The sequence below is a fragment of the Emys orbicularis genome, chromosome 16 (genome assembly GCF_028017835.1).
Source record: "Emys orbicularis isolate rEmyOrb1 chromosome 16, rEmyOrb1.hap1, whole genome shotgun sequence".
Taxonomy (NCBI): domain Eukaryota; kingdom Metazoa; phylum Chordata; order Testudines; family Emydidae; genus Emys; species Emys orbicularis.
In genome coordinates, this window is record NC_088698.1 from 26,840,460 (window position 1) to 26,867,542 (window position 27,083).

The window sequence follows — 27,083 nt, forward strand, 5'->3', positions numbered from 1 at the left end:
TCTGATACCTTCTGGCCTTTGAATCTGTGAATCCAAATGAAATCTAGAGGAGTCATTGCACACCCAGTAAGGCAGGGAATCTCATGTGGCGGGCTGTTGGTTTTTGTTGTTTTGCTGCTTGGTTTTTTATTTCAATTCAGCAGGCCCCATGCCCTAGCTCCATCACACAATCTAGCATTCAGATTTTATTTCCTAGTAAAAAAAGGAGGGACGCACCCTCCAGTGTTAGCTTGATATCTTCTTCTTATGCATGTAGTTCCTCTCATATAAATGGACGTTCCTACATATGCTGAGGCTTGGGACTAAATATAGCCCTGGCATAAGCATGAACAACTCCACTTTCTTCAGAGTAGTTGAACTGGACCATGACATCTCCCAGACAGTAAAGTAGTTTAAAAATAATCTGTGTACAAATGTAGTAAACTTTGTTAAAGGCTGTAAAATCCCATTTAAATACACCTGTTAACTGAATAATCCATGTGAGTTCTGTATATTGGACTAGGATCTTCTCCCTCTATATGTGCCCATTGCCCCTACTACTGCTAACAGAATCATAGGTCTGGTGGTGGGGCAAAGACCAGGACAGTCCTTCCCAAATTCTATGTACAATCTGAGGCATGAGATTTGGTTACCTCCTTATCTTAAGGACAAATGTTGTTGGTTATAAAATAGGACAATAGAAGTCGGAGCTGGAAAACACCCAATATATCAGACTTTGTCCTATTGCATGGAAAGTCTATAAACCCCTTCCATAGAACCCATGTCGAAGGGAAGACCTGTCATTTTGTATACAACTTTCATATATAGTGACTCACTTTTTAAGGCAAGTATTGAGTTTGCCTGATATTAGCGGCGGGGGGGGGGGTTGTGCATGTGTTACTTATGGCCAGGACCTCCTTATCATTTTAAAAAACCCTTTCAAATCTAACTGCTGTCATAATTGGAAGATTTTTAACAAATGGATCATCACTTTTGTGTGTTGTTTTTTCCCCCCCCACCCCCAGGTTTTTGTACTGGCTCTCACATTTCTGCTGCTCTTCCTTGGAAACTTTCTTACTACTTTAAAAGTGGTGCACACTAAGCTTCAGAAAAACAAAGACGAAATGAAGAAACTGTGAAACTGGGTTGCAATGGTGGACACTAAAATGTGGGATCTCTCTTCTTTCCACTCTTAGCAAATAATTTATCAGACTGAACCTGGTAAACCGCAGCTATATTGCAAATAAATCTTGGAAGAAATCCTGTTCGTGTTATGCTAAGAATGTGAACTCTCCCAGCACAGACTGCTGTACAGTATTATGCAAGCACTGCTCTCCAGCCTGCAGCCCTATTATTTAAGTATATTTAATACAAAACACATTTGGTGTTTTTCCTTTGTATATACAGCAGTAATGTGGCATGCACCTGCCAGAACAAACGCCAGTCTAGGGAGAAAGTGATATTTACTGTAATTCTGTTCCTTCATCTCTTGTTTTGTTTTTGGGTTGGGTTTTTTGATCCAGCATTATTTTATTTCTGAAATTCCAGGTACTACATTAGTAAAACTTTAAAAATGTTTTAGGTCAACCAGTAATGCAGACCTAATGTTTATTTCTAAAACTGTTAATTAAAACACTACATTTTCAGTGGCCTATGCTAACCTGTGTGTACTGTGAAACTTGCCCATATTTGTACCATGCTGCTATGCACACTTTTTAAAAACTATTTAAAGAACAAACTTTTTTAAGTTAATGGTTTAAATGTTGTTTTGTTATTGGCTTTGTTTGCAGGAAGCCTGGTGATATTCAGCTAGAGATCAAGTAATCTGGTCAGCCCTGAAAAACGCACAAAATAAATAGTACAACACAGAGCTGTTTCAAGACCTTCTTTTAAATGTTGCCTTTACCATTGTTTTCCAAAACCATGTTCTTCTGAAAATGGCTCTGACCGAAGGCTGTAATTGCAGCACTTGGGCCTCTAATTTCATTTGTGAAAAGTGTTCACCCACAGGTGATATGGTGGTTTTTGTCTTATTATTTTCCTGTGTGCAATTCATTCGAGAGCATAGCGACTGTGTGTTTGGTTTCACCTACATAGTTGTTTTATGGGGCACTTAGTGCACTGGATGAGGTAAATAGAATTAGTACCACTGTATTTGTCAATCTCAGGCATTGCTTTTTAGAGTACTGTATACTGAATTTTTGCCTATATGCTATAGCTTGCTTTGCAGTAAAAAAAAATTTATCCCTCTTTGTTAAGAAAACACACATCCACATCTTACTATGTTTTTCCACCTAATGAGGGCTGTGTAGCTCCTGAATCAGAGCTTTTTCCATAGAGCAATGGAGGTTTTCCCTCCTTCCCTTCATGTTCAGTCTGAGCATACTGCCTCTAGAGAGGAGGAGTATGTCCAAAGCTTGTTTTGTTTTGGATTTACAAATTATTCCATTTTAAGCTTGGAGGTATGTAAAGGCCTCCATGAATCTTAATGGTCCTTGGATTTTTTGCAGGCTTGTTTTGGGGTCAATTTCAAGTTAACAAAACCTCTGCATCCCATTAGCATACAACACAAAGGAAATAGATCACTCCAAGGTGGATTTTTCTATCAGCTGTATTCACAACCAAATGAAGAGAAGACTGGAAATGTACTGTTTCTAACCTAATAACCTGACCTTTGGAATTTTTCAGGCTGTTAACAGGAATCCTGGCAAAAACCGCAAATGTAAGCCTCCCAGACAGAGAAATAACTTGGTGACATGCTATGAACACAACCTACTCCCCCCTAGGATGGACTGTATATTGCAGCCCAAACCATGGCATATTTCAGAAAAAACACCTCTGCTGCAAAATATCGTTTTAAAACATGCTATTTCTGTAGTGTCACATTATTGTGAAAAAGATCTTCAGCTGTAGTAACCTCATGTACAGAGAAATTTCTCTCAAAACTTTAAAGCCTTGGAGTGCAGGTACTAATTTGAATGGGATGGTTCCTCTCACTTTAAACGGGAAGCAACTAGGACACCTGCATGCATTGTTAACTAGATGTCCTTGAAGGTAAAATAGTCATTGTGGAGCAGCAGGGATGATTTCACCATGTAATTCTTAACACACATGTAAGTAGCACAGCTCAATTTGCCACACACCATACAAGCACACGGTGTTGAATAAATTGCACTTTTGTTTATTTTAAAGTAAGTTTTGCTTGTATTGCACATTAGATCCTCTCTCTGGGTATCAAAATAGTGGCTGCTGTTACCTGCCACAGGTAAAGCATTTAGCAAGATGCATCATATCTGCACTGAGTGGCTTTCTGAGTAGACTATAATGAAGGATGTAAAACACTTTATTATCATAAATCCAATCTGGAGAGACCACACAATAGATTTTCAAACAGCTGCTTTACGAAGTGGACATTCTAATAAAGGTGCAGCAGAATAGTACACAGTTTGGGGCAGTTGCTTGAGGCTACTCTGAGAAGAATGGTTAACAGAGCTGTTGCTTTGTAATTATAATTAGAACTCATCAATATAGAACTTTGATTTTTATCCTCTCTGAATCTGACCATCTGCTCTGATTTAACTTCACTCTTCCTTTGAGAGAAGTAGCCATTTCTATCCTTTCCATGTCAGTTCAGCAGTGAACAAGACCAATAAATCAGAGCCAGAACTACCAGCACCTATGTGCTAGAATAAAACTATGAGCAATAAAGACTGCCAGTCAAACTGTCAGTATAAATAAGAGAGTGGATTTGGAACCTGGCTGACAGTCATTTACGGTCGGGAACAAAATCCAGATAAACGTAGCCATCTACCACAAACTAATATTGATAAAGCGCTTTGAAATCTTCATATGAGGTGCAACAAAAAGCACACACTATTACAAAATCAAATTTTAAAAATAAAATCAAAGTAGGAATAAAAATGTACTGAAAAAAAGACAAATTATAAAAATAAACTATTGGTAATAAATGTATCAAGATTTTTAACAAGCTCTTCTATAGTCCCAGTGGTCTGGATCATCATAATATCGAACACCGTTTCCTCTTTTTTCGGCGCTTAGCTTTTTTCATGGCATTCAGTGCAATGTTTGTTGCTTCTTTAAAAACATCCTCTATGTTTTCTCGACACTTGGCTGAGCACTCCAAATAAGCTTGTGCCTTCATCTGCTGACAAGTTGCTTCACCCTAGAAGAAAGGAAGGTAACAAATGTAAGTGTTCTTGGAGTTACAGTCGGAAGAAGTGAATAATTCTGAAGATATCTTTATACAATGGGGTCAGGCAAAAGAAGGCAGATGCTTTTGTTTGTAGAGTTAAGGAATAAGTAGTATTAGTCCTAAGCACTACCGTAAAACACATATTTAATAATGATAAATTAATAGGCTCCACTTATAGAACAACTTTATTGATTTTTAAAAGTTTTTAATCTAAAAGCCAGCTTGGAAGTGCAATGCAGTGGAGATCCCTTGGTTGCCTACCTTGTTGTGTGTTAAAGCCCAACTTTTTTAAAGTTTAGGCTCTAAACAGAACCTCCAAAACCCAAACTTGAATGCTCAAATTAGCAATAAGGTGTGTATCCAGTCTGTCAGGACCCATATTTGAAAATTGGGCCTACAGTACAATCAAATTGACCCAAGTGCAATTTTACATAAAATTTCTCCACTTTCAGATGTCAGCAGGCTCCAGAGGTGGAGGGATCAGTGTTTGAATCCCAAACTCAGTTCTTAGCATTAGAAATATCTTGTGTTGCATGAGTGGCCCCTTCTGCTTGAGCCAGGAACAGAGTGGATGAGTTTCAGAAGACGACTCAACCAGAAGGATGGGTCAGTTTTAGGTAGGGTATTCAATGAGGAGGAAATGGAGCATAAGAGACAAGAAATCCTGAAGCACGCTGCCCCCAAAAGAAGCTTCTTACTAACCGATAGCTGTAAGAATTCTGTATATTATTTACGTTTCTACAATACAAACTGCTGGTATATGCCTGTTATCCATTTGGTGATTGACCTCTATCTGGAAATGTATACTGTATCTATGTATGTCAGAGGAGCCTGTGAAGAAGCCACTCAAAGCTGGGACTGAAGCCAGGGTATTTAGGGACCAAAGCAGCAGTTCCATAGCTTGAGCTGAAGGAAGATCTCCCCCGTAGGAAAGTTTTAGTTTGCCACATTGTTGTAAAGGGTCTGAAAAGTTTGTGAACTAGGGGCTTGTCTTCACTACCAGGATAAGTTGACTTAAGTTACGCTACTCCAGCTACGTGAATAATCTAGCTGGAGTCGACATAGCTTAGGTCGACTTATCCCGGTGTCTTTGCTGCGCTGCATTGACGGGAGACACTCTCCCATCGACTTATTTTAATCATCTTGGGGAGCTGGAGTACCAGGTCAACTGGAGAGCGCTCTGTATCCTGCTAAATCGACCCCTGCTGCATCGATTGCAGGAGCGTTGATCTCCCTCGAGTGCAGACTCGCCCTCAGTCCTTTTAAGCCATACTGATAGATTTTCTTAGAAAGGAGCTTTCATAAATGTCTACAATTTCTTGTGGGAATAACAGTATCAAGGCTCCTGGCAGCACCTGAGCTGAACTAAATAATAAAATATTATATGCCTGACATTGGTGAAGAGAGCCACTAAGTGCAATGGAGGCAGTATGCAGAATTTCACAAGATGATGAACATTTTCGTTTCTGACTGACTGGAAAGAACACCGTAATTTCTGACACCGATGCAGCAATAGTTCCTTTTTTAATATTGCAAAATTTTGGTCCACGTCAAGCTGTTGCCCAAACTTGTATACAGAATACTCAAATTTTGCTGCTGTCTTAGTGACCTGTAACAGGAGGGATAACCGTATGTTATAGGAAAGAACAGGGAAGCAGCAGACCTAGGTTCTAGTTTCATTTCTGTAGAAGCTTCCTGTGCGACAAGGAACAAGTCACTCCACCACTGACTAATCATCCCCATCTGTAAAGTGGGGATAGCGATACTCGCCTACATAACATGGGTGTTGTGAGGCTTGGTTAATGTTTGTAAAGTGGTGCTTGAATGGTAAATTTTGCATCAATAAGCAACAGTAACCTTTGAGGTGAGATGCTCCTTTTTGTGTCAAGATTTTCATGGCAGTACTTACTATTCATGAGTAATAATACCATATTATAGGAAATGTGCCGATTGCTCGTGCAAAGGACAGAACTCTTAAATGCAATCCTCTTTACCTGGTTATAGGTGATTGGTTCCTGCTCAGAAGACATGAGCTTACGTAAATGTTCTTCGTCCTTTCGAAGGTCTGTTTTGCAGCCGATAAGTATTAGAGGGACTCCCCGGCAGAAGTGACTTACTTCAGGATACCACTGATGGTGGAAAATGAAATGTTTAGGTAAGCTTTAAAAAAAAAAAAAAAAATGACAATGCCTAGGAGCAAAATCAGCATTCAATTTACAACAAAACTGTAGAAAGTATCCAGTGCTAGGAACAGGGTAGGATATTATTTGTTTAAGTGAGCATTTATAGATATACCGCAACCTGACCTGTAAATATGTGGGGCCCCTCCTTTCCTTAAAGTACTCAGAGGTAAATTATGCTCTGCTCATGGAGGGTTAACTCTGCATGGGACTTCCTATATCTCAGTGGTTCTCAAACCGTGGGCCGCTTGCAGTCCAATCACCACACAGCTGCAGCCCATGTGACATCCTCAAGGCCACACAGGTAGTATTGGATGCGGCCCACAGAACACACTGGTAAATAGGTTGAAAACCACTGCTATATCTCCTACATTGTGTTTTAGGACATGAGTGAAGATTGAGATAGAGAGCAGTTTGGAAAAGCTGGCAGTTTCTTTAGGACATGAACTTGCATTTCTTGCACACCCAAAATTTCTATCCTGGGCAACGAAATGTTGCTATTGACTTCAAGAAAGCAGGATTAGCCCCATAACGAGCAAGCTTTCAATAAAATAGCCAACTGAAGTAATTTTTTTTTTTTTTTTTTAGCTGAGCAGCTGCCGCATCTAGACAGATTATTTATATAATGAAAGCACCTAAAAGCCCCAATCAGCATCAGGTATTGTATAATCATATAGGTAAGATATGGTCCCTGCCCCCAAAGAACTCACTTACACTAGTGTAAATCCAGAATAAATCCTCTAAAGTCAGGTACAAGATCAGAATCCAGACCAGTCGTACTTAGTTTCATTTATCTGTTTTTAGTCTTAAGCTTTCACTTTGGAGCATCAAAGACTGAGCAGAAATACTAAATTCAAAGATATAAAGAGGTGCCTACCTCTGTCTCCCCTGTACCCAATACCATACATCACTAACTTTAGAATCAAATTCACCTCCATTACACTCAAACCTAGTGTTATCTCACTGTTGTTGATTTCAGAATTGCTTAGAAAACAGACTAAAAAATTCCAAACCCTTTAAGAGAGTGAAGGGCTAGCCCATCATATATTCTGAAACAGATGGAGTGTATGCTACTTAGGGACACTGACAGCTATTGTACTGAGAGGCTTTTTTTTTTTTTTTTTTGCTTTACTCTTCAATGTTTAATACCATCTTAAAAAAATTTGAAAATAAGAATTTTGTTCTAATTTATACAGACTGGCAGCAAGAATAGCTGCACACACTGACAGTGTTGATGAAGAGTCAATAGAGTGAAAACCAAGAGTGTGGAACACTTTTTTATAAATTCTGTAAAAAATAAGATTTCTTTTTAAGGCAGTGATGGAACTGTGGATTTTAACTAACAAAAAGATTTATGATCCAGAGGACATTCTCCATCAGAGTACAACCACTTTCACGTGCTGTAGGTCACATTTTGAGCCTTAAGTGTGCAGTAGTCTCCCTTTAGATGTTTCAGCCTAAAGATCTGTAATCAATCACAGAACTGAAACTAAGTTATAGTAAATTTCTCTTAGTAACTGGAGCAAGGGGATTGACCTTGAACTTTCTGCCTTCTGGATCTGGGGTCCCAGTCAACCTTGCAGCAGGGGGTCACAAATAGGATTACTTGTTGTTAAAAGCCAGGTGTAAGAGTTCTTTGGGGCAAATAACAATAGAACAAAAATATATGAATAAAAAGACAGGGAGAGAAGACAAGCTTTATATGAGGTACTCCTGGAGAATTAGATCTTGCTCTTCTGATTTCTCTGTATTTTTTTTATATTGTATTGAAACTAAGAGGGCCATAAACCCAATCCCGAAATCTGAACACCCATAAATGTTGGAGAAACTCTTATCCAGATCTCAGCACTGTGTCTCAGGCCCATTGCTAGATGTGTGGTGATAAATGAACAGTGCATTTATTAGTTATCTTAGGGAGTGGGGCTGCTAAAAGCATTGTTACAAATCAGTTATTGTCACCCATATAGCATAGTAAATTTAACATGAATGAGCCAAGTAATTATGAGGTCTCTTACCTTAATTAAAACGTTATCATAGCTAGTAGGGTTCATAACATCATAACAAATTAAGACCATGTTTGTATTCTGGTATGAAAGTGGTCGTAGCCGATCATAATCCTCCTGCCCTGAAACACGGGGGAAAAAGGTGATGATGCTTTGGATAAAAAACCTCATTCTTTACAATATTACAATACAGATATTTTAAAATGCATTCCCATTGCCCGCAGTATGTCTTGTCTTAAAAACAGTAATGACCTAGATTGTAAACATTTTTAATAAATCATTGGCCTTAATAGGATTAGTTCCTTGTTTGAAAATGTATAAGAAGATATGTTTAAGAGAATCAACTTGATAGTAAAAAGGTCTATAAAAATTGAGTCCTTGTGAAATCTCAGTATGAAGCAAAAGGATTTTTTTTGTCTAAATGTTCAATATTTTGCAACTTGATACTAAGCAGGACACAAAGCCATATAGTGCAGGATCTGAAACATGAAGGCTGGATTGTCATTCACTAGCAGAGACAAATGCATGAGTCTAGACTGGAAGCTTATTACTGATTAAAAACTGTGGAATTGGCAAGGGTCTTATTGACATACAGGGTTCAATGGGCAGGAAGCATGCCTACTTTTTGCCAGATGTGAATACAGCATAATAAAAAGGCTTAAATAACAAATGCCCCTCTCTTACCGACATCAGTGAATGGAGTGAGGTAATGAGCATGACAACTGCCACCCCTCAGATGGATTGCCATCCATTAGTGAGCACGTAGCCTCACCAAGCTACACCGCGCAACATGCCCAATTCTAGAGTACTACTACCAGCTGCTAGCTGATTTTACAAGATACACAGCAACATGAGCCAGTCTTAACTGATCTATGAAATGGGCCTTAAGAGCTGCTGATGCCGCCTGGAAATGTTTGTAAAAATTTCCTTTTCGGAATAATTTGACATGTGGGGAATTCATTTTACTATTCACACACATTCACATGAGAAAACTGGTCTGCTTATTTCCCTGTATTTATGACATACCAGTCACCTTCAAACCAGAGCATTGTGATGTCACACTGAGCAAGCGTCTGGAGGTGGCCAATCAGCACCAGAGGCAGTTGAACTAAGAAATCAAAGATCCTGTTTCATCAAAGGCCAATACTTCAATAGGATGTTTTTCAAAGTTTTCCAGAAGGCACCAGCGGATGTTTAAGAAGACAGTGACGACTCTGATGACCACTTGAGTGCTGCCCCATGTGTCAGGTATGTCAGCAGGAAGTTTTTGACTTTCCAAGAAGTGAGTCAGGGATGCCAATCCTTTTTGCATTATTATTTTCATATATTTACTGAGCACCATGTGTGCCTAATACTATACAAAAACACAGAGGCAATTCCTGCCCAAAGGAGATCACAAAATCTTTGCATCAGCATTACGTAGAGCGTACCCCTCTGCTAACCATTATCTCAACATACTTTCTAATATACAGCTGTTGTATCATGGTATTCAACACAAAGCCCTGCACTTCTTATTGTACTCAAAATGCTTGACTCCAAAGTATGGTGCTATCAAGAAGGGCATGGATATAGAAAGAACAATATCGCTACAGAGCGTTCAAATCTTTCACCTGAATATTTAACCCCTGCTGGTAACAGGATTCCCAACTATTTGCATAAAGGGATGGTGGTGGGTTAGGACCCAATTCTGGATGGTGCCAAGAGCCCTTAATTTCAGTGGAGTTAAGAGCATTTAGTATTTCAGAGGAGACGCTCCAAAACAGTGCAGAATTGGGCCGTTAAATTTTTAATCCCAGAATAAGACAATTAAGGAATTTATTGTGCTCTGCAGTGTTTATATAACATGCAACAACTGTATTTCTAATCCTTCTCATTTTCTGAAATCCACCTAGTTGTTTGCACCAGATTTACCACTTTTTTTTGGGGGGGGGGGGTAATGTAATGCTTTGCTTAGGTGATCATCTAAAGTTGTATTAAATTTCAGGAGAAAAAAAATAAGGAAATTAGTTGTAAAGCAATATGGCTGGGATGTGTGTGTTTGTACACGTGCTTCTTTCACTCACGTTTATTACTCTTAGCCTCCACAAAGGCAACTTTATGAAATCAAGCTATCCTCTAGCAGCCAGTTATAAAATTACCCACAGTAACCACTCCAGCCTCTCAACTCATTTGCTGCTACTTTGCCATAACACTTGTGATTGGTGAAGCAGATTGATGGATGTTCCATTTTACAAAGTCATGATGACCTGGCCCAAGTTGGAACAGAGCAAAAACACTTAGTCTGATGAACATGCCAGGGATCTCAAAAGAGCTGCTTTTGATGGTGTAAATGAAACTGATGTGCCATAACAAGAAACAGAACAGATAGATATGACATCACATGGCTTCATCTTCACAGTCAAAGTTGAGGATGGGTTGAGAAGAACCAGGTATTTATTTTTAATTGTAGACTAAGATAACCAGATAAAGACATGAGGAAATCTAGATTTACACAGGCATAACACGTTTTTTCTTAAGTATTTCATACACCTCAGGAATGGCAAATACAGAGCATAGCAAAAGCTAAAATACACACACACCATAATGGGAAGGCTAGAAAGGACATGGTTTATGGAAATATAACATGATCTGATTCCAGAGAGTGCTTATTTGTTTCTCTTCAACTCTGCCAAAATTAACAGCTACAGAGTTGTTCTTAAAAATAGTTGTGTTATAACTTTAGCAGGCTGAAACTGATCATCTTAAACAACATTGGAAGAAGGACACTTTCAAGTTCTCTCTATTGCAAATATAGATACTTTAGCACTTATGTTGTGGTAGATATATACATAGAATAGTGCAATAGGAAATGTTTGCGCGTATGTGAAATCCTATTGTGCTTTCTCTTTTTTGTAAAAAGCAAAATAACAAAACCTGTGTGAAAGAAGGAATGATGGAACTAAGGGTTTGTTTATACTGTATTCGCATAGACATAACCGAGCTAGCTTTAATCAAGCTAGGTTGAAGCTGTAGCAGTGAGTGCTTCAGCACAGAGTAGCCCCGTAAACAATTGCCCAGGGTTCTCAGTGGGCTTGTACAGGTTTAGCTTTGGTATGTCTACTCAAGCTGTAATCACACCCTATGAGTAGAGTATACACCCCCCCCAAATGTTTTAGCGTTTAATTGCCAGAAAGTTGGAGGAGGAGGACAGAGATGTGGGGTGGGTATCCAGATGCAACTGGTTGGGGCTCGGTGGGGTGGGGATCCAAGTGTGGGTGGCTTGTCGGGGCAGTCCAGGTGCAGGTGGAGTGGGGCTCATCTGGGGGGTTCTAAGTGTGGGGTGGGGGGGGAGAGGCTCGGCGGTAGGGTCAGGGTATGAGGGGGTCTGGATGCATGGGGGGATTGGGCAGATGGAAGAGCAGCTCCCTGTACAGGGATCCCTCCCCCTGCAGCTGAGGAGTGATGGGTGCAGGAGGTGGGGGTGGGGATCAGGCTCAGGAAAGATCCTGTGTGTGCAGCAGGTTGAAGGCAGCAACCTGAAAGCTAGCTGCAGAAGGGATCCATGCCAACATCTCACTGGCATCACCAATTGAGATACCTCTGTTTAGTGCAGGGGTCGGCAGCCTTTCAGAAGTGGTGTGCCGAGTCTTCATTTATTCACTCTGAGGTAAGGTTTCATGTGCCAGTAATACATTTCAACGTTTTTAGAAAGTCTCTTTCTATAAGTCTATAATATATAACTAAACTATTGTTGTATGTAAAGTAAATAAGATTTTTAAAATGTTTAAGAAGTTTAATTTAAAATTAAATTAAAATCCAGAGCCCCCCGGACCAGTGCCAGGACCCGGGCAGTGTGAGTGCCACTGAAAATCAGATCACGTGCCGCCTTTGGCACACGTGCCATAGGTTGCCTACCCCTGGTTTAGTGATTACATCATCAGACCCCTTGGTGCTGCAAGGCCCAGTAATTCCATATTTGAAAGCTTTTGTCAGACACCAATATGACTTATTCAGGATGCAAACATTTTTTAAATATTATGGAAATGTTAATTAACCAAAACAAAAAACCTCCTCTGATATTTTAGGAACAGGAAAAGGACATCCAACTAAACCAATTTGCTTCATCCAACTCTGGATGGCAGATTCCATTTTCCTAGTCAATCCCCTTTCATTCCTTGGTCCTCCTACCGAGATGGTCAACACAAGGGCTAATTAAAGGTCAGTTGTGGTGGTGGTCTGTGTAATATGGACAACTGTCTTCTAGGAAGTGGAGTAAAATCTCTTAATTTAGGCCAATGAATAATAATCAGATGATTGTAAATTTCAACCTGTTTGCAATGCCCCAGGTTTGACAGGAAGCTATTACATTACATAACATTTTGAGAGACCAGACCGTGGTGCCTTAATTAATGGGGGGGGGGGGGGAGGGATAGCTCAGTGGTTTGAGCATTGGCCTGCTAAACCCAGGGTTGTGAGTTCAGTCCTTGAGGGGGCCACTTGGGGATCTGGGGCAAAATCAGTACTTGGTCCTGCTAGTGAAGGCAGGGAGCTGGACTCGATGACCTTTCAAGGTCCCTTCCAGTTCTAGGAGATGGGATATCTCCATTAATTTCTAATCTGGGTCCAGTTAGATCCCAAAACTAAGCTATACATGCCTTTCTTCTTGCCCTCAAACACAGTGATGAGAATTGTCAAAATAGCAGACACATCAAATTCTCATCATCCTGTCACACACACAAAAATCCAAAACCTTATCAAAGACTTGCCCTTTCACAGCTTTCACCATTGCATCCGGATGATGACATGCAAGAACAGTAGTGTGAGAACACCCTTTTTCAGTAAGGTTACTCAGGCTGTGGTCAGAATTTTTCTTCACTGTGGCTTTAAAACAAAAATTCTGCAAGATGAGATAAAACAAACTCGCAGGACTGAACAGAAGGGGCCACTTAGCTCAGACAAAACCTTTGATTACTTGTGTTCAGTCTCAGTTTTAATTCTTCTCTCTCTGTTGTGTTGTCAAAATTGGTGTATGAAAATTTCATTAAGGTTCTTTTATATATTTTTTTTCTTTCAAAATTTTCACTCTCTCTCTTCCCAAAGTACACCTCTACCTTGATATAACGCGGTCCTCGGGAGCCAAAAAATCTTACCACGTTATAGGTGAAACCGCGTTCTATCGAACTTGCTTTGATACGCCGGAGTGCGCAGCCCCCCCCCCCCGGAGTGCTGCTTTACCGCGTTCTATCGGGCCGCGTTCTAGCCGGGTAGAGGTGTATTGTAAAATAATTGCTATTTAGCATTAATTTCCTGCATCTTTGTGCCTTCAAGAAGCTGCCTGCACAGCGCTTCACTTGGTACAGCTAATTTCACGTGAGATGCTTAATTCCTTGCCAAAGACACATGCTCGCTCCTTTGCCTGAAATGGCAACTAGCCCAGGCTGTCACAACTTGGCCTTCAGAACAGGTGGGGCTTCAGTCTGATGGGGGACAGGAAGAGAGGAGGAAATTAGGCCCCGAGTTGCACTCTCTCCAGTCTCGCTGCCAGAAGGGAAAATTGGGCAAGTTTGAGTTTCTCAGCCTGCATGAGGCCCTAAGCAGCTTGGATTGCTTGCATAGACTACCCACCCTGCACTCTACATGGGGACATAATTAAAATTCTCTCTTGCATCCAAGATCCTTGGGAATATATCATGATACTTTCAATCAGCTTAATGACCATTGTGCTTTGTTGTAGTTATTCAGTAGGTTCCTACGAATGAACTATTTCTCTATTCTATAACATGCTGTCCATGCAAAGAGGACCAACACCTAAGAATTCTTAGACCAGGTCTCAGAGAACATAACTTTAAAGGAAGGCGTTAAACTCCTGTAACAGACAATTATACAATAGCCTACCCACAACAGATGTTTCTTCCTAACCCCTGTCAATTCATGTCTAGATTCTGTCCTGAAGCATGAAAGCTTATATCTCTTATAAATTATAATCCTAGCTGGTGTTACAGTAAAACTTATTTAAATAAATAGGATTCTCTTTTAATCTAAGCTCATTTCTTCATTAATTTCTTGTGGCAGTGAGTTTCATGAATTAATTACATATTGTCTGATAAAATATTTCAGTTGATCAGTTTTAAATGTATTGCCTGTGTACTTCATAATAATGTTGAAAAAATGCAAGCCATCAGTATAATGGACTTTACACTTATTTTTAGATTTTTCCAAATATTTTAATTATTTACTTCTAGAATATAGAAGTACTGGATAGAAAAGGTCCCATGGGACTACAATTGACAGACAAGGGAAAAATATTTATTTAAAGCTAAATGTCAATGGCATCCTATGAACTGACCAGCAAGAGTGCTCCTCTCTCTGGGTATGTCTACATCAGGGGTAGGCAACCTATGGCACGGGTGCCAAAGGCAGCACGCAAACTGATTTTCAGTGGCACTCACACTGTCCAGGTCCTGGCCACCAGTCCGGGGGGCTCTGCATTTTAATTTAATTTTAAATGAAGCTTCTTAAACATTTTAAAAACCTTATTTACTTTACATACAATAATAGTTTAGTTATATATTATAGACTTATAGAAAGAGACCTTCTAAAAACATTAAAATGTATTACTGGCACACGAAACCTTAAATTAGAGTGAATAAATGAAGACTCGGCACACCACTTCTGAAAGGTTGCCGACCCCGGTCTACGTAGCAGTTGAAGATGGGACTGCAGCATGGGTAGGCACAAATGTGCTAGCTTTAATTTAGCTAGCATGACTAAAAATATCAGTGAAGATGGGGCCACATGGGCTGTACAAGCTCACCTGGGACTCTGGGTACACACTTGCATTGCAAGCACATGCCACCATGTCTTCACTGCTATATTTAGCTGTGGTCGCTAGATTAAAGCTGGTACAGATATGCCTATCTGAGCTGTAATCTCACCTCTGAATACAATGTAGACATACCTAATTTGAGGCAGCATGTTGGCATGACCTGTGAAGTGGTATGCAGGATCCTAACTACATGAAGATTGAAAATAATCTCCTTTCCAGCCTGGCAGCTGGTGGCAATTGATAGTGCTACAAAGGGTATATTTCCTATTAAAATGAACATTTCAATCACATAACTGAGAACCCCTATAGTTAAAGAAAAATTCTGAATTATCTTTTGTTTAGTCTGTGGTATGTTAGCTAAGGCTGTACTTTCAGAACTCAGTTTAGAAAACTTGGGGAAATTTACTTTCTTCCTGGCAGAAATGAATCAAAAATTAAATATGACAATATTTACAGCCTTACATTTTTTCCCAGGAGGGCCCTGTGAGTCACCTTGTTACCCCCCGGCTCCTGCATGAGGGAGTCTTGTGCTTGGCTGGGTGTCAGCTCCCTAACTCCACCAGACTGTGAGCCACTCAAACAATCTCCTCTGTGCAGTCCTACCCTTTACTTTGTCTTGCAGATTAACAACATGTGCCCCCCAGGCCCTTTGAAGCATTCCCCTGTGATATCCAGCCCCTGACACTGGTTACTCACAGAACTACCAAGTCCACTGTTCCAAAGGAACAATATACCTACCAGCTTGTATGATCCAGCTCAGGATCACACCATTTAGATATACCGATAGTAAAAACAAAAGAGTTTTTATCATTAAAGACTAAAGATTCAGGAGATAGTGAGTAAGGATATTGGAAACAAATGGTTACATATAAAACAAAATCATAACCTGCTTTCTAGAGACTAAACTTCATTAGCAAGGACATTCATCTGAGGATTAAGTTTCTCACCCCCAAAATATTTTACAGCATCCTCAACCAAGGCTGGCTGAGATCCCATGTTCATGAATGTAAATGCACTGCCCATTTACTTCCTAGGTGTAGGATAATGGGGTGTCTTTTTTGCCTCATAAATATGCCCCCAAAGTTCATTGGCTTTGTACACAGCCAGGATAACCACCTGAGACTTATTTTTCCTGTGTGCTGCTTCCCTGTTGACTTCAGATCTCCTTGCTAACTTGACTTTGTATGTAAATGGACATCCATTGTGTTAGCTTACAATGTTTAATTTACATCCTGACAGAGACAGACACATTTCTTACCTCCTGTCCGGAGGAAACTCTGTTTTCACTTCTGCTTTGATACAGACTTTAAAAACATAGTTTCAGTATATATACATAACATCTGTACATATATTTCACAATGATATTGATGACCAGTGTGATCCTGCTTTTCATTTAAGATCTGACATTACATTCTCTGATGAACTAGAATGTACATGCCAGAATCAAGATATTCTTGTAACCCTGTTGCCAATTGCCATTAAGGGGTTCTTGGGTCACACACGCACTTTTCTAAACTCCTCATCAGAAGGTTTTGGATCTTAGTGGCAACAATCTTTGTGGTCATGTAGGACTGGAAGGACTCCAGCTAGAGATTGTCAATGTCACTTTTAATCAGCCACAGTGAGCAGTATGTGTGACAAAAGGCATTACCCTCCCCTCCCATGCGTCCCTCCGGAGCGGAATATGCTCTTACCTAACCTCCTGAGATGGCAGTGGAGGGAGAGACCAGCATCAGAAATTAAACCCAGATCTCCTGAATTACAACATAAAGCATTACCACCAGTGGATTGTAATTCTTTACATGCTAAATGAAAGGAGTTAATTTACCTCTCAATTCCTTTACCTCACTTTACAGTGAGGCATTTTAATTGAATAAGCAGATGCAACATGTATTTGCAGGCAAAACAATGTATTGCAAACTCTTTGTGGGTTGCAGCACACAGACCACCAACTTCCTGCTACAGCAAGAGATGTTTCTGATAAGGAAGATTATAGAGAAAGTAGCACACAATAATACAAAAGATCTACTGTGAAAAATTCTTATTCTATCCACTTTTATTCCAATTCATGATTTCCAGTTGTTGCTAAACTGATCATATATAATGAAAATTTCCCCCTAATTTGAATTAAACCTGTGAAATATATTAAAACTCTCCTCCATTTTTATTTTTAATATTTCTCCATAGTCTCCTTGTTCATGTCCTCACAAAGTGGGAGGGAATGGCTTAGAGACCTAGACATCAGGTTTGAAATACAGAGTCCTTGAAACTACAGGCTTAACACATGGCAGCACCAACTCATCCCTTCATCCTACTGAGGTAATACATTGAGTTATATAAATTTTAATATGTGGGGGTGTCTTGGACAAGACCTTAAACAACTCTGAAGTCGTTTGCTCTGTGTGAATACTGAAGACCCAACAGCACTTTCTTGAAGAAATGAGATTTGACTCCGTATCCCATGCCAGTTTCCCCTCTGACACTGTTGTCAGGTGTGCCAGTTGGTTGAAGCCCTTCACCCCAGAGATGGCTGCATTTCTGTGGTACTGTAGACATATAGTTTGTGAAATGTTCTGGGATCCTCCAGAATGAAAAGCACTACAGAAATGTAAACTCTTATTAGAGTTTCGTTCTAGTTTTGCATATAGGTCACTATTCTGTACTTGACAAAATAGCTAATGATCTCCTGTTGTTTATATATGAAGAGTGAAAGAGAAATGTCCAAAACTACCTCGATATTTATGTAATAACTTTCTTAGAGACCCAAAGATTTGTTTCACTGGAAACAATTTCAATTGTTTTGTGTTTAAATACATTACTGGGGGATGAAACAGCTCCAACATGTTTAAAAGTATTACTTCAACTGCTCAGTTTATCTTCCTTTTCACTGAGCTGGTCAGAAATCTCATACTACAATCCTATTACAGTTTGCAATATTAAGGTTTCAGACTTTGTTATTTTCTTGTCAACAGAAGAATCTGGGGGATCTTGGGCTTATAAATGCCATATACTTGTAACTATATGATGGTTTTCGGTCAAGATTTTCCATGACTTTAGTAAGTTTATTTTACAAGAATCAAATTTTAAACAATGTTCTTTTGCCTTCAGATAAGTTATACTAATTTTATAACACTAACTATGCTTTTGCAATGAGACAACACCCACTAGTTGACAACCTCAGCTTTAAGTTTCAACTGCTTCCCTGGTGACAAAAATGTTAACTATATACACAATGGGGCCTTTAACTCGTTTGGACTTCTATGTTCTATTGCAATAAAAATGTGAAATATAGTAATAGTACATTTTCAGAAATGTTTCTATTAGTACAGAACATAAAATAGTTACCAGTTGCTTTATTACAATTTTAATAGAAATGGAAAATTTGCCTCAAATGTTTTAAATATTAATAAAATTCATTCTTCATGCCTTTTATATATCAGCACTTCCATTTTCTCATGGACTCATATTCTGAACAAACCCTGGTTTGACATCAGAAGAATAATTTAATAATCACTGATATTCTTTATGTCACAGCTATATGAGCTAAATAGGGGGAAAAAACAAGAATGTATACATTTGAGTATGTAAACCTCAAGTGGCATTAATTCAATCTACTGCTAGTCAAATCTGGTGATTGATACTGTTCAATCAGTAATTGAAAGGGCTTTCCAGCTGTCTTTGAGGCAGAGAGAAAGCATGATCCAATGATTAGGTCAAATTCCTATGTGACCTTGGGCAAGTCACTTGGCCCAGATCCACAAAGGTACTTAGGCTCCTCAATTCTATTGATTTATGAAAGTTAGGAGCCTAAATATCTTTCAGGATCCAGGCCTTAGTCTCTCTGTGTTTTATCTCCACTTTACAGATGGGGAAATGAAAGTACTTCCCTGCCTCACAGGGGTGTTCTGAGGAAAAATGCATTAAAAATGGTGAGAAACTCAGATACTATTGTAACAATGGCCATATAAGTAGCTAAAATAATTTAACTGCTGCTATGATCTAAAGCATCTATGGTGCTCCCCAGGACACCTAGGGTTGCGAGGCACCTCACTACCACCTGCCCTAGGTGTGCGGAAGTGCTGTGGATCAGCTCCTTGAAACCACCAGGCTCTGGCAACATGAGCACTGCCGTCCAGGCCTTGCTCTCTCTATGCAGGAGAGTGATAGGCACACACCAACCCCGGAGACCTCCAAAGGTTCCCCGCAGAGTTCAGCGCTTTTTCCACTGAACACTCACAGAATTACCAGGCCTGCTGTTCCCAGAGAAACAGTACACACCAGCTTGTAAGATTCAGCTCAGGATCATTTTGCTTTACACCACAGCACTTGGATATATTTATAGTGAAAACAAGAATAAGTTTATTACCAAAGAACAGAGTTCAAGTGATAGCGAGTAAGAATAATGGAATTTTATATATATATATATATATATATATATATATATATATATATATATATATATATATATATATATATATATAATCTCACACCACTCTTTCTAGAGACTAAACTTAACTGACAAGTTTACCACTTGTCTAAAGAAGCTTATCTCGACCAAAGTTCTCTCCAGTGTTTTCAACCAAGCCTGGCAACCCCTCGCCAAGCAAACTCATTGTCCTTCCTAGGCGAAGGATGCCAGGATGTCTTCTTTGTCCCCCAAATGTACTAGAGCTAACCATTCATGTGCACATCAAACTAGGGTCATCCCCCATCCCCACTCCTTACTTCCTCTGGTTATTTTTCTCTCTTTGAAGTTTTCACAATCCTTCCTTAGCATTTGGTTCAGACCAGTTGGAGGAGCCCCACGGGGAATGATACAACACATAATTTACATGTAAACAGACACCTAGATAAACGTATCTTGTCTGACAGAAAACCTGTTTTTCACCATTGCTGATGACCAGTCCCTACGCATAGCTCTTAAGAACATAATTTTCAGCGTACATACGTAACTTCTTACACAACATTCATATGTGTGTTTTGCAATGATACTGATGACCACTGTAATACCGGGATTTTTCTGAGACCTCACATGACACTCTTTGGTGAACCAGAATGTATATACCAGACCCAGGAGATTCCTGTAGTTCCTATTCACCCCCCTATGTGTCCCTTGCAAGTTGGCACTAAGAGGTTCCTGGGTCACAGCATCTGAAACAACTGAATAACTTCATTGGCTCTGGACACTATAAAATATATTGGACTAAATTTGCAAAAGTGACCAGTGATTTTGGATGCCCAACTCGGGATACCTTAGCATGCTGAAGATATACGGAGCATCTTCCCTTTGAAAATTAGGCCCCTGAATCATAAAAATGTAGGGCTGAGAGGGACCTTGAGAGGTCATCTTGTCCATTCCCTGGTGCTGAGGCTGGACCTAGTATACCTAGACCATACCTGACAGGTGTTTGTCCAACATGTTCTTAAAAACCTCCAATGAGGAGGATTCCATAACCTCCCTTGTAAGCCTGTTCCAGTGCTTAACTATCCTTATTAGGAAAAACTTTCTAACTGTATCTAACTCTAACTTAAATCTCCCTTGTTACAGGTTCAGCTGATTACTTGTTGGGCTAATATCATTCCGGATATGGAGAACAATTGATCATTGTCCTCTTTTAACAGCCCTTAACATATTTGAAGACTGCTAGCAGGTCCCCCCTCAGCCTTCTTTTCTCAAGACTAATATGCCCAGTTTTTTAAACCTTTCCTCATAGGTCAGCTTTTCTAAAACGTTTATTGTTTTTGTTGCTCCCCTCTGGACTCTCTCCAATTTGTCCACATCTTTTCTAAAGTGTGGCACCCAGAACTGGACACAGTACTCCAGCTAAGGCCTTACCAGCGCTGAGTGGTCGGGACTATTACCTTATAACACTCCTGTTATTACATCCCACTATGATATTAGCTCTTTTTGCAACTGCATCACATTGTTGACTCATTCAGTTTGTGATCCACTATGACCCCCAAATCCTTTTCAGCAGTATTACTGCCTAGCCGGTTATTCCTCATTTTATAGTTGTGCGTGTGATTTTTTTCTTCCAGAGTGTCATGCTTTGCACTTGTCTTTATTGAATTTCAGCTTGATGATTTCAGACCTATTCTCCATTTTGTCAAGGTCATTTTGAATTCTAATCGTGTCCTCCAAACTGCTAGCAACACCTTCCAGCTTATGTCATCTGACAATTTTATAAGCATGTTCTCCACTTCATTATCCAAGTCAATAATGAAAATATTGAATTGTACTGGACCCAAGACAGACTCCTGCAGCATCCCACGAGATATGCCCCCCCAATTTGATGGTGAATCATTGATAACTAATCTTTGAATAGGGTCTTTCAACCAGATTTGCACCCATCTTACAGTAATTTCATCTAGACCACATTTCCCTAGTTTGCTCATGATAAGGTCATGTGGGACTTTATTTTTTAGTAGTAGTACTAGTAGTAGTAGTACTATTTGTACTATGGTAGTGCCTAGGGGCCCCAGTAATAGACCAGGCCCCATAGTGATTGGTGCAATAAGGTGTCTCATGATGGGTACTGAAAAATTGAGGCACCAAAAATCATTAGACACTTTTGGAAATGTAGGCCATTATGCTAGTGGAAACAGGGTCACCTAGGCAGATGGCTGCATGACTTATCTTTAAAAAAAATTAAAACAAAACCCCAAACATTTCAGCTAATCAGAAATTTATTAATAAACTGCAGCCAATATAATGTGCTTTTAAGATAGTTACTTTTATGACAAAACTGGTCTCCATTAGGCTATAGCACACACTAGGGCTTTTCTCTAGACCAATGGGAATGCAGTAATTCAATAATGCTACCATACATAACTGCCACATTAGTGCATCAACATTCATCTGACAAAGTGATTTAATATACCTAAGTCATGTGATATGATAGAAATAAAGTCATTGTACTGGAACATTGATCCTGTAACAACATCTCGTGTCCTGAAAATGAATTCCTCAGCACTTATGTAGCAGAAGGACAAACCCCATCCTTTGATAGTGTTCTGTTCCAGTTAAATGCTCTCTTAAGCCCACTTCTAATAATAATAATATAAAGATATACCTATCTCATAGAACTGGAAGGGACCCCGAAAGGTCATCGAGTCCAGCCCCCTGCCTTCACTAGCAGGACCAAGTACTGATTTTGCCCCAGATCCCTAAGTGGCCCCCTCATGGATTGAACTCACAACGCTTGGTTTAGCAGACCAATGCTCAAACCACTGAGCTATCCCTCCCCCCATAGTACTGCACCATTAAGATTTACAAGAAAGAACACATAATTCTTGGCCCTAATCCTGCAACCAAAGAAGTCAAAGGGAGTTTAGCCCCTTGGAGCACGTTTGGACCTTAGAAGATGTACTCATATTATAAACTTTTACTCTGAGTAAACTACCAACTTCAGAAAAAGGTGAATTTAAGAGGATCTATTCTTTACAGTGTGAACCCAGTCCAACACTGAGATCTGCTAGTGTGGACCCAAACCGCCAAAAAAGGCCCCATTGACTTTAATGGGACTCCATATTGGGCTAAGGATCCACACTAGCAGATTGCAGTAAAGAATTGGGATCTATGGTTGAAACTGTGCTAGCAACAATCATAGTTTTAACCACAGTGTTTTGTGGGCATGGCCACATAGTCCAAAAGAAACTGGAATGGTCTCACAAGACACGTGGTAGAAAACACATCACTGAGTCATTTAAAATTAGACTTGACAAAACCCTAGAAAACTGTCTAATAGATAAAACCCTGCACTGACAGAGGACAGTCAATATGACCCAGCAAGTTTACAAAAAATAAGTGACACAGTATTTGCACCCCAAAATTCTACATTAACAAGTTCCAGACATTGGTTATGCATAGTAGATTTCACACCGTTCTTTCCTGAACTTAAAAAAAACTCCAAACTAGTGTATGGTAGGATCCAGATTATCTGTATCACTGGATTCAAGAGCAAGTGTGTCAAAAAAAATAGGGAGACATACTGGCAATTTATTAGGAAAATGTGGGTAATCAAGATCCTACTGTACTGGACAAAAGGTTCACCGCAAAGATCATTTAATATAAAAAATAGTGCTGAAAGATGATTACTCTGATGTCCTACAATGGATTTAAAAGGCCAACTGTATTTTTTTAAATATAAAAATTAAAAAATTGCTTAATCAGCCAAATTCAGCTGTAAGTTAAACTGATGTAAATTTGGAGTAACTGCACTGCGTTCATAGATTTATACATTCCACAACCAGAAGGGACACTGGATCATCTAGGCTGACTTCAAATATAATACAGGCCATAGAACTTCCCCAAAATAATTCCTAGAGCATACCTTTTAGAAAAACATCCAATCCAAAATTGTCAGTGGTGGTAAACCTACTACAACCTTTGGTAAATTGTTCCAGTGGTTAATTACTCTCACCTTTAAAAATGTACGCCTTATTTGCTCCCTGAGTTTGTCTCGGTTCAACCTCCAGCCAGTATCGTGTTATACAGTTCTTTGCTAGATTAAAGAGCCCATTATGAACTATTTGTTGCCCATGTAGATACTTATAGACAGTAACCAGGTCACCCCTTAACCTTCTCTTTGTTAAACTAAATAGATTGAGCTCCTTGAGGCTATCACTATAAGGCATGTTTTCTAATCTTTTAATCATTTTTGTGGCTCTTCTCTGAACCCTCTCCAATTTATCAACATCCTTCTTGAATTGTGGACACCAGAACAGGGCACAGTATTCCAGCAGCGGATGCACCAGTGCCAAATACAGAGGTAAAATATCCTCTCTAACCTACTTGAGATTTTCCTGTTTACGCACACCAGGACTGCATTAGCTCTTTTGGTCACAGGGTCATGTTTTGGACACACTGGAAGCTTGTGGTCAGTAGATTATTTCTCACGACACCCAAATCTTTTTCAGAGTCACTGCTTCCCAGGATAGAGTCTCCTATCGTGTAAGTGTGGCCTGCATTCTTTGTTCCTAGATGTAAACGTTTACATTTAGCCATATTAAAATACATATTGTTTGCTTGCACCCAGTTTACCAAGCAATCCAGATCGCTCTGAATCAGTGACCTGTCCTCTTAATTATTTACCAAATAGAATTGCTCCTGGTTCAAACTGGTGTAACAGAGCAGAATTTGACACAGTGTATCTTAATGTTAGGGTTCTCTTTTGGAACACAGTTGGACTATTGAGAGTCATTGCTATAGAAACTATAATGAACAAAGTTGAGCACAAACCATTCCATTCATCCCTGGGAAGAAACCATAAAAACTGTCAATGTTCTAACATACATTTAGCATTGTGGGCTTTCTATTTTGAACACTAACAGGCTTTTTCAAAAATCCCTTTTACTGTTTTGATCACACATGGTGGGAGATTAAAGTATTTTCCTGGTTGATTACATTACATTTTGCTTCTGGGCACTTGATTTTTAATACCTTCAAGATATGCATGCTATTTGGTGACTTTCTTAATAGTCTTCACTATTAAGAACAAGGCCATGACTAAAACTGTAAATTCATTAGGACTAGTGACGTTCTTCTCACTGGCAGTCACATAGACATGACTAAATTGATAATAGAAGTTGTTTTATTCTTTAAGGGTTCTGTGTGTTTTGACCTCTTGTAGTTTTAACTCTAACACAACCAATAAAAGTACCTTAACTGAAAGCAAAAAGAAAATTTGCTTGGTTTTACAATCTTTCCAATATCAGCCTGCTGTACATCCAAAAGAGAACAAGAACAATCTAATTTGGTGAATGTCTAGTATTTTGCTGGTAAAGGGGGTCACATAAATAACATCCCCTCAAATGTCTGAAATATTAAAGAATACTTGATATATCAAATAAAAAAGCACAATCAACTAAATCATTTCTGTAGTGCAAAAATTGATCTGCTGTATTGCTATTAATACCACAAAAAACTTTCAGCCAGCTTCCTACTTGCCTAAGGTCAGTCCCCCTGTGTAATCCCTTACCAGGTGCTGCAGAAAAATTGGGTGTGCTGGTTTACTTATTTATTTTTCAAATAAGCAAGATCTTGTTTAAAGTGATTTACCTGCAGTGTCATACAAATTCAGAATTACTTCTTTATTGCCAACGGTAATACTGGTGGTATACTTCTCAAATACAGAAGGTGCATATTTCTGTCAAAAAAAGGAAATACAATTCTAGTTAAATGATAATAATACTATTTTGCAGTTCAGTAATCCCTTCACTCCAGGGATCTCAAAGCACTTTATAAGCATGAATGAATTAAGCCTTACAGGAACTATGGTAGACAGATATTATCCCCATTTTACTGATGAGGAAGGTGAAGCAGACAGGTTAAAATGACTTGTCCACTTTCAGGTGGCAAAGAGCAGAAGGGCTAGAAACAGCACTGACATCTCCTGCAGGCTATGTTCCCATATATTTGGTGTATGTACTCTAACAACAAGTTTTAATTCTCTGAAATGCAATTATACAAAGAGAAAGGAATGATTCAGCTGTTACAGGTTTCAAGCTTTAGTTGAACCTCACCACCAATATTCTAGGTACAGCTGTTTTCTGAGCCCGATACCTGGTATTCTCCCTCCTAAACCTTTTGTGTTACCAGAAAGCCCCAACCATATCTTCACATTACAGGTTTCAATACAGAGACTTCTCTGAAAATAAGGCTGTTTACAAATGCCTAGAGGAAAAGTCATTCTTGAACTTCAATTTTTTAAGGCACAACAGGCAAGATAAGGGTCTAAAACCAACTCTCAAATTTACTCAGAATAGCTCAGCCACCGCCTGGCAGTTGCTTCTCTCAGGCAGGTACAAACCAGTCGCCTGCACATCCTGCCACGACTTGGTTTAGCGATGAGTTGAACAGCCTCCAGAAAGCCCCCACCCCGCTTCCTGGAAACCCCCGTCACCCCATGACAAACCTTCCCAGCCTCTTGCTAGCGCCAGCAGCAGGCACCTCTGCCTCGTCTAGTGCGGAGCCCGGCGCGGCCCGGCACCTGCTGTCGCTCTTGCAGCTCTGGCCAGCGAGGAACAACTTCTGGGGCATGACTGTCCCCTCATCTCTCTGGCCTCCGGGAAAGAGCCCCGCAAATGAGCCCCCCGGGGGGGGGGGGAGCCCGGCCCGGCTGCTCGGGGCAGCCCAGCGCCCAGGGGAGGGCTAGGCTCGTCCTCTTGGGGGTAATCCTGGTGGAGGTGGGCAGAGCCCCCTCTTGTCTTGGGGTGCAGGGGGGGCTCCTGGAGATGCCAGCGGGCTGCCCCCTGCTGGGGCGGGAGGGCTGCCGGGCAGGGGCTCCTCAGGGAGGGGCAGGATGGGGGTCAGGCCCCGGCACTCACCTCCGGGAAGGCTCCCTTCGCGTACACCATGAGCAGAGACGTTTTCCCGCAGCCTCCATCCCCCACGATCACGATCTTCAGCTCCTTCTTCCCGGAGGGGGCGGGCGGGCTCTCGCTCTTCTTGGGGTCCCCGGGCTCCCCGCCGGGGACGGACCCGTTCGGCACCGCCATGGGCGGGGGTCCCCGGAGTGCGGGGGGATGGTCCCGGCTCTAGAGCAGCAGCAGCCCTGCGGGAGCAGGCGGCATCTCTGTCAGCTCGGCTCCCTGTGCGGCCGGGGGTCGCTGCTCTCCGCGAGCTCCGGGCTGAGGAGGGCGGGGAAGGGGCCGAGCTGCCCCGCTCCCGGCTCCGCCGGGGATTGGCTGAGGGGAACACGCTCGGCTCGAGCCGCCTGCGCCAGCCGCAGCAGCCCCGGCTCGGCTCCGCTCCGCTCCCTGGAGGTGCCCCACACACCGCAGAGCCGGACCCCGCCCCGCGGTGGCGCCATTGCCCGTAAACCCGGCTCCGCCTCACGGCCCGTAGGCAGACGTCGCTACGAGAGACTTCAGTGCAGCCCCTGAGAAACCCCCCCACACAC

General features: G+C 40.6%; 2 protein-coding genes across 3 annotated transcripts in view; one reads left to right on the top strand and one right to left on the bottom strand.

Moving 5' to 3' along the window:
* TMEM120B (transmembrane protein 120B) overlaps nt 1-1,118 on the top strand; it is a 37,809-nt gene extending 36,691 nt beyond the window's left edge. The window contains exon 12 of the mRNA XM_065417818.1: nt 1,005-1,118. Coding sequence (XP_065273890.1) covers nt 1,005-1,118 — 114 coding nt within the window. The remainder of the gene's footprint in view (nt 1-1,004) is intronic.
* Nucleotides 1,119-3,152: 2,034 nt separating this feature from the next.
* RHOF (ras homolog family member F, filopodia associated) lies at nt 3,153-26,679 on the bottom strand. 2 transcript variants are annotated; one of them, XM_065417649.1, is made up of 5 exons: nt 26,509-26,679; nt 25,241-25,328; nt 8,388-8,497; nt 6,187-6,321; nt 3,153-4,162 (listed from the first exon to the last, which is right to left on the bottom strand). In XM_065417649.1, exons 1-5 carry the CDS (start codon nt 26,677-26,679, stop codon nt 3,998-4,000), a joined length of 669 nt encoding a protein of 222 aa, XP_065273721.1. In that variant the 3' UTR covers nt 3,153-3,997. The 2 variants fall into 2 exon arrangements, with proteins under 2 accessions (XP_065273721.1, XP_065273720.1); XM_065417648.1 differs by lacking the exon at nt 3,153-4,162 and having other exon boundaries at nt 5,992-6,321.
* Between the last annotated feature and the right edge of the window lie 404 nt (nt 26,680-27,083).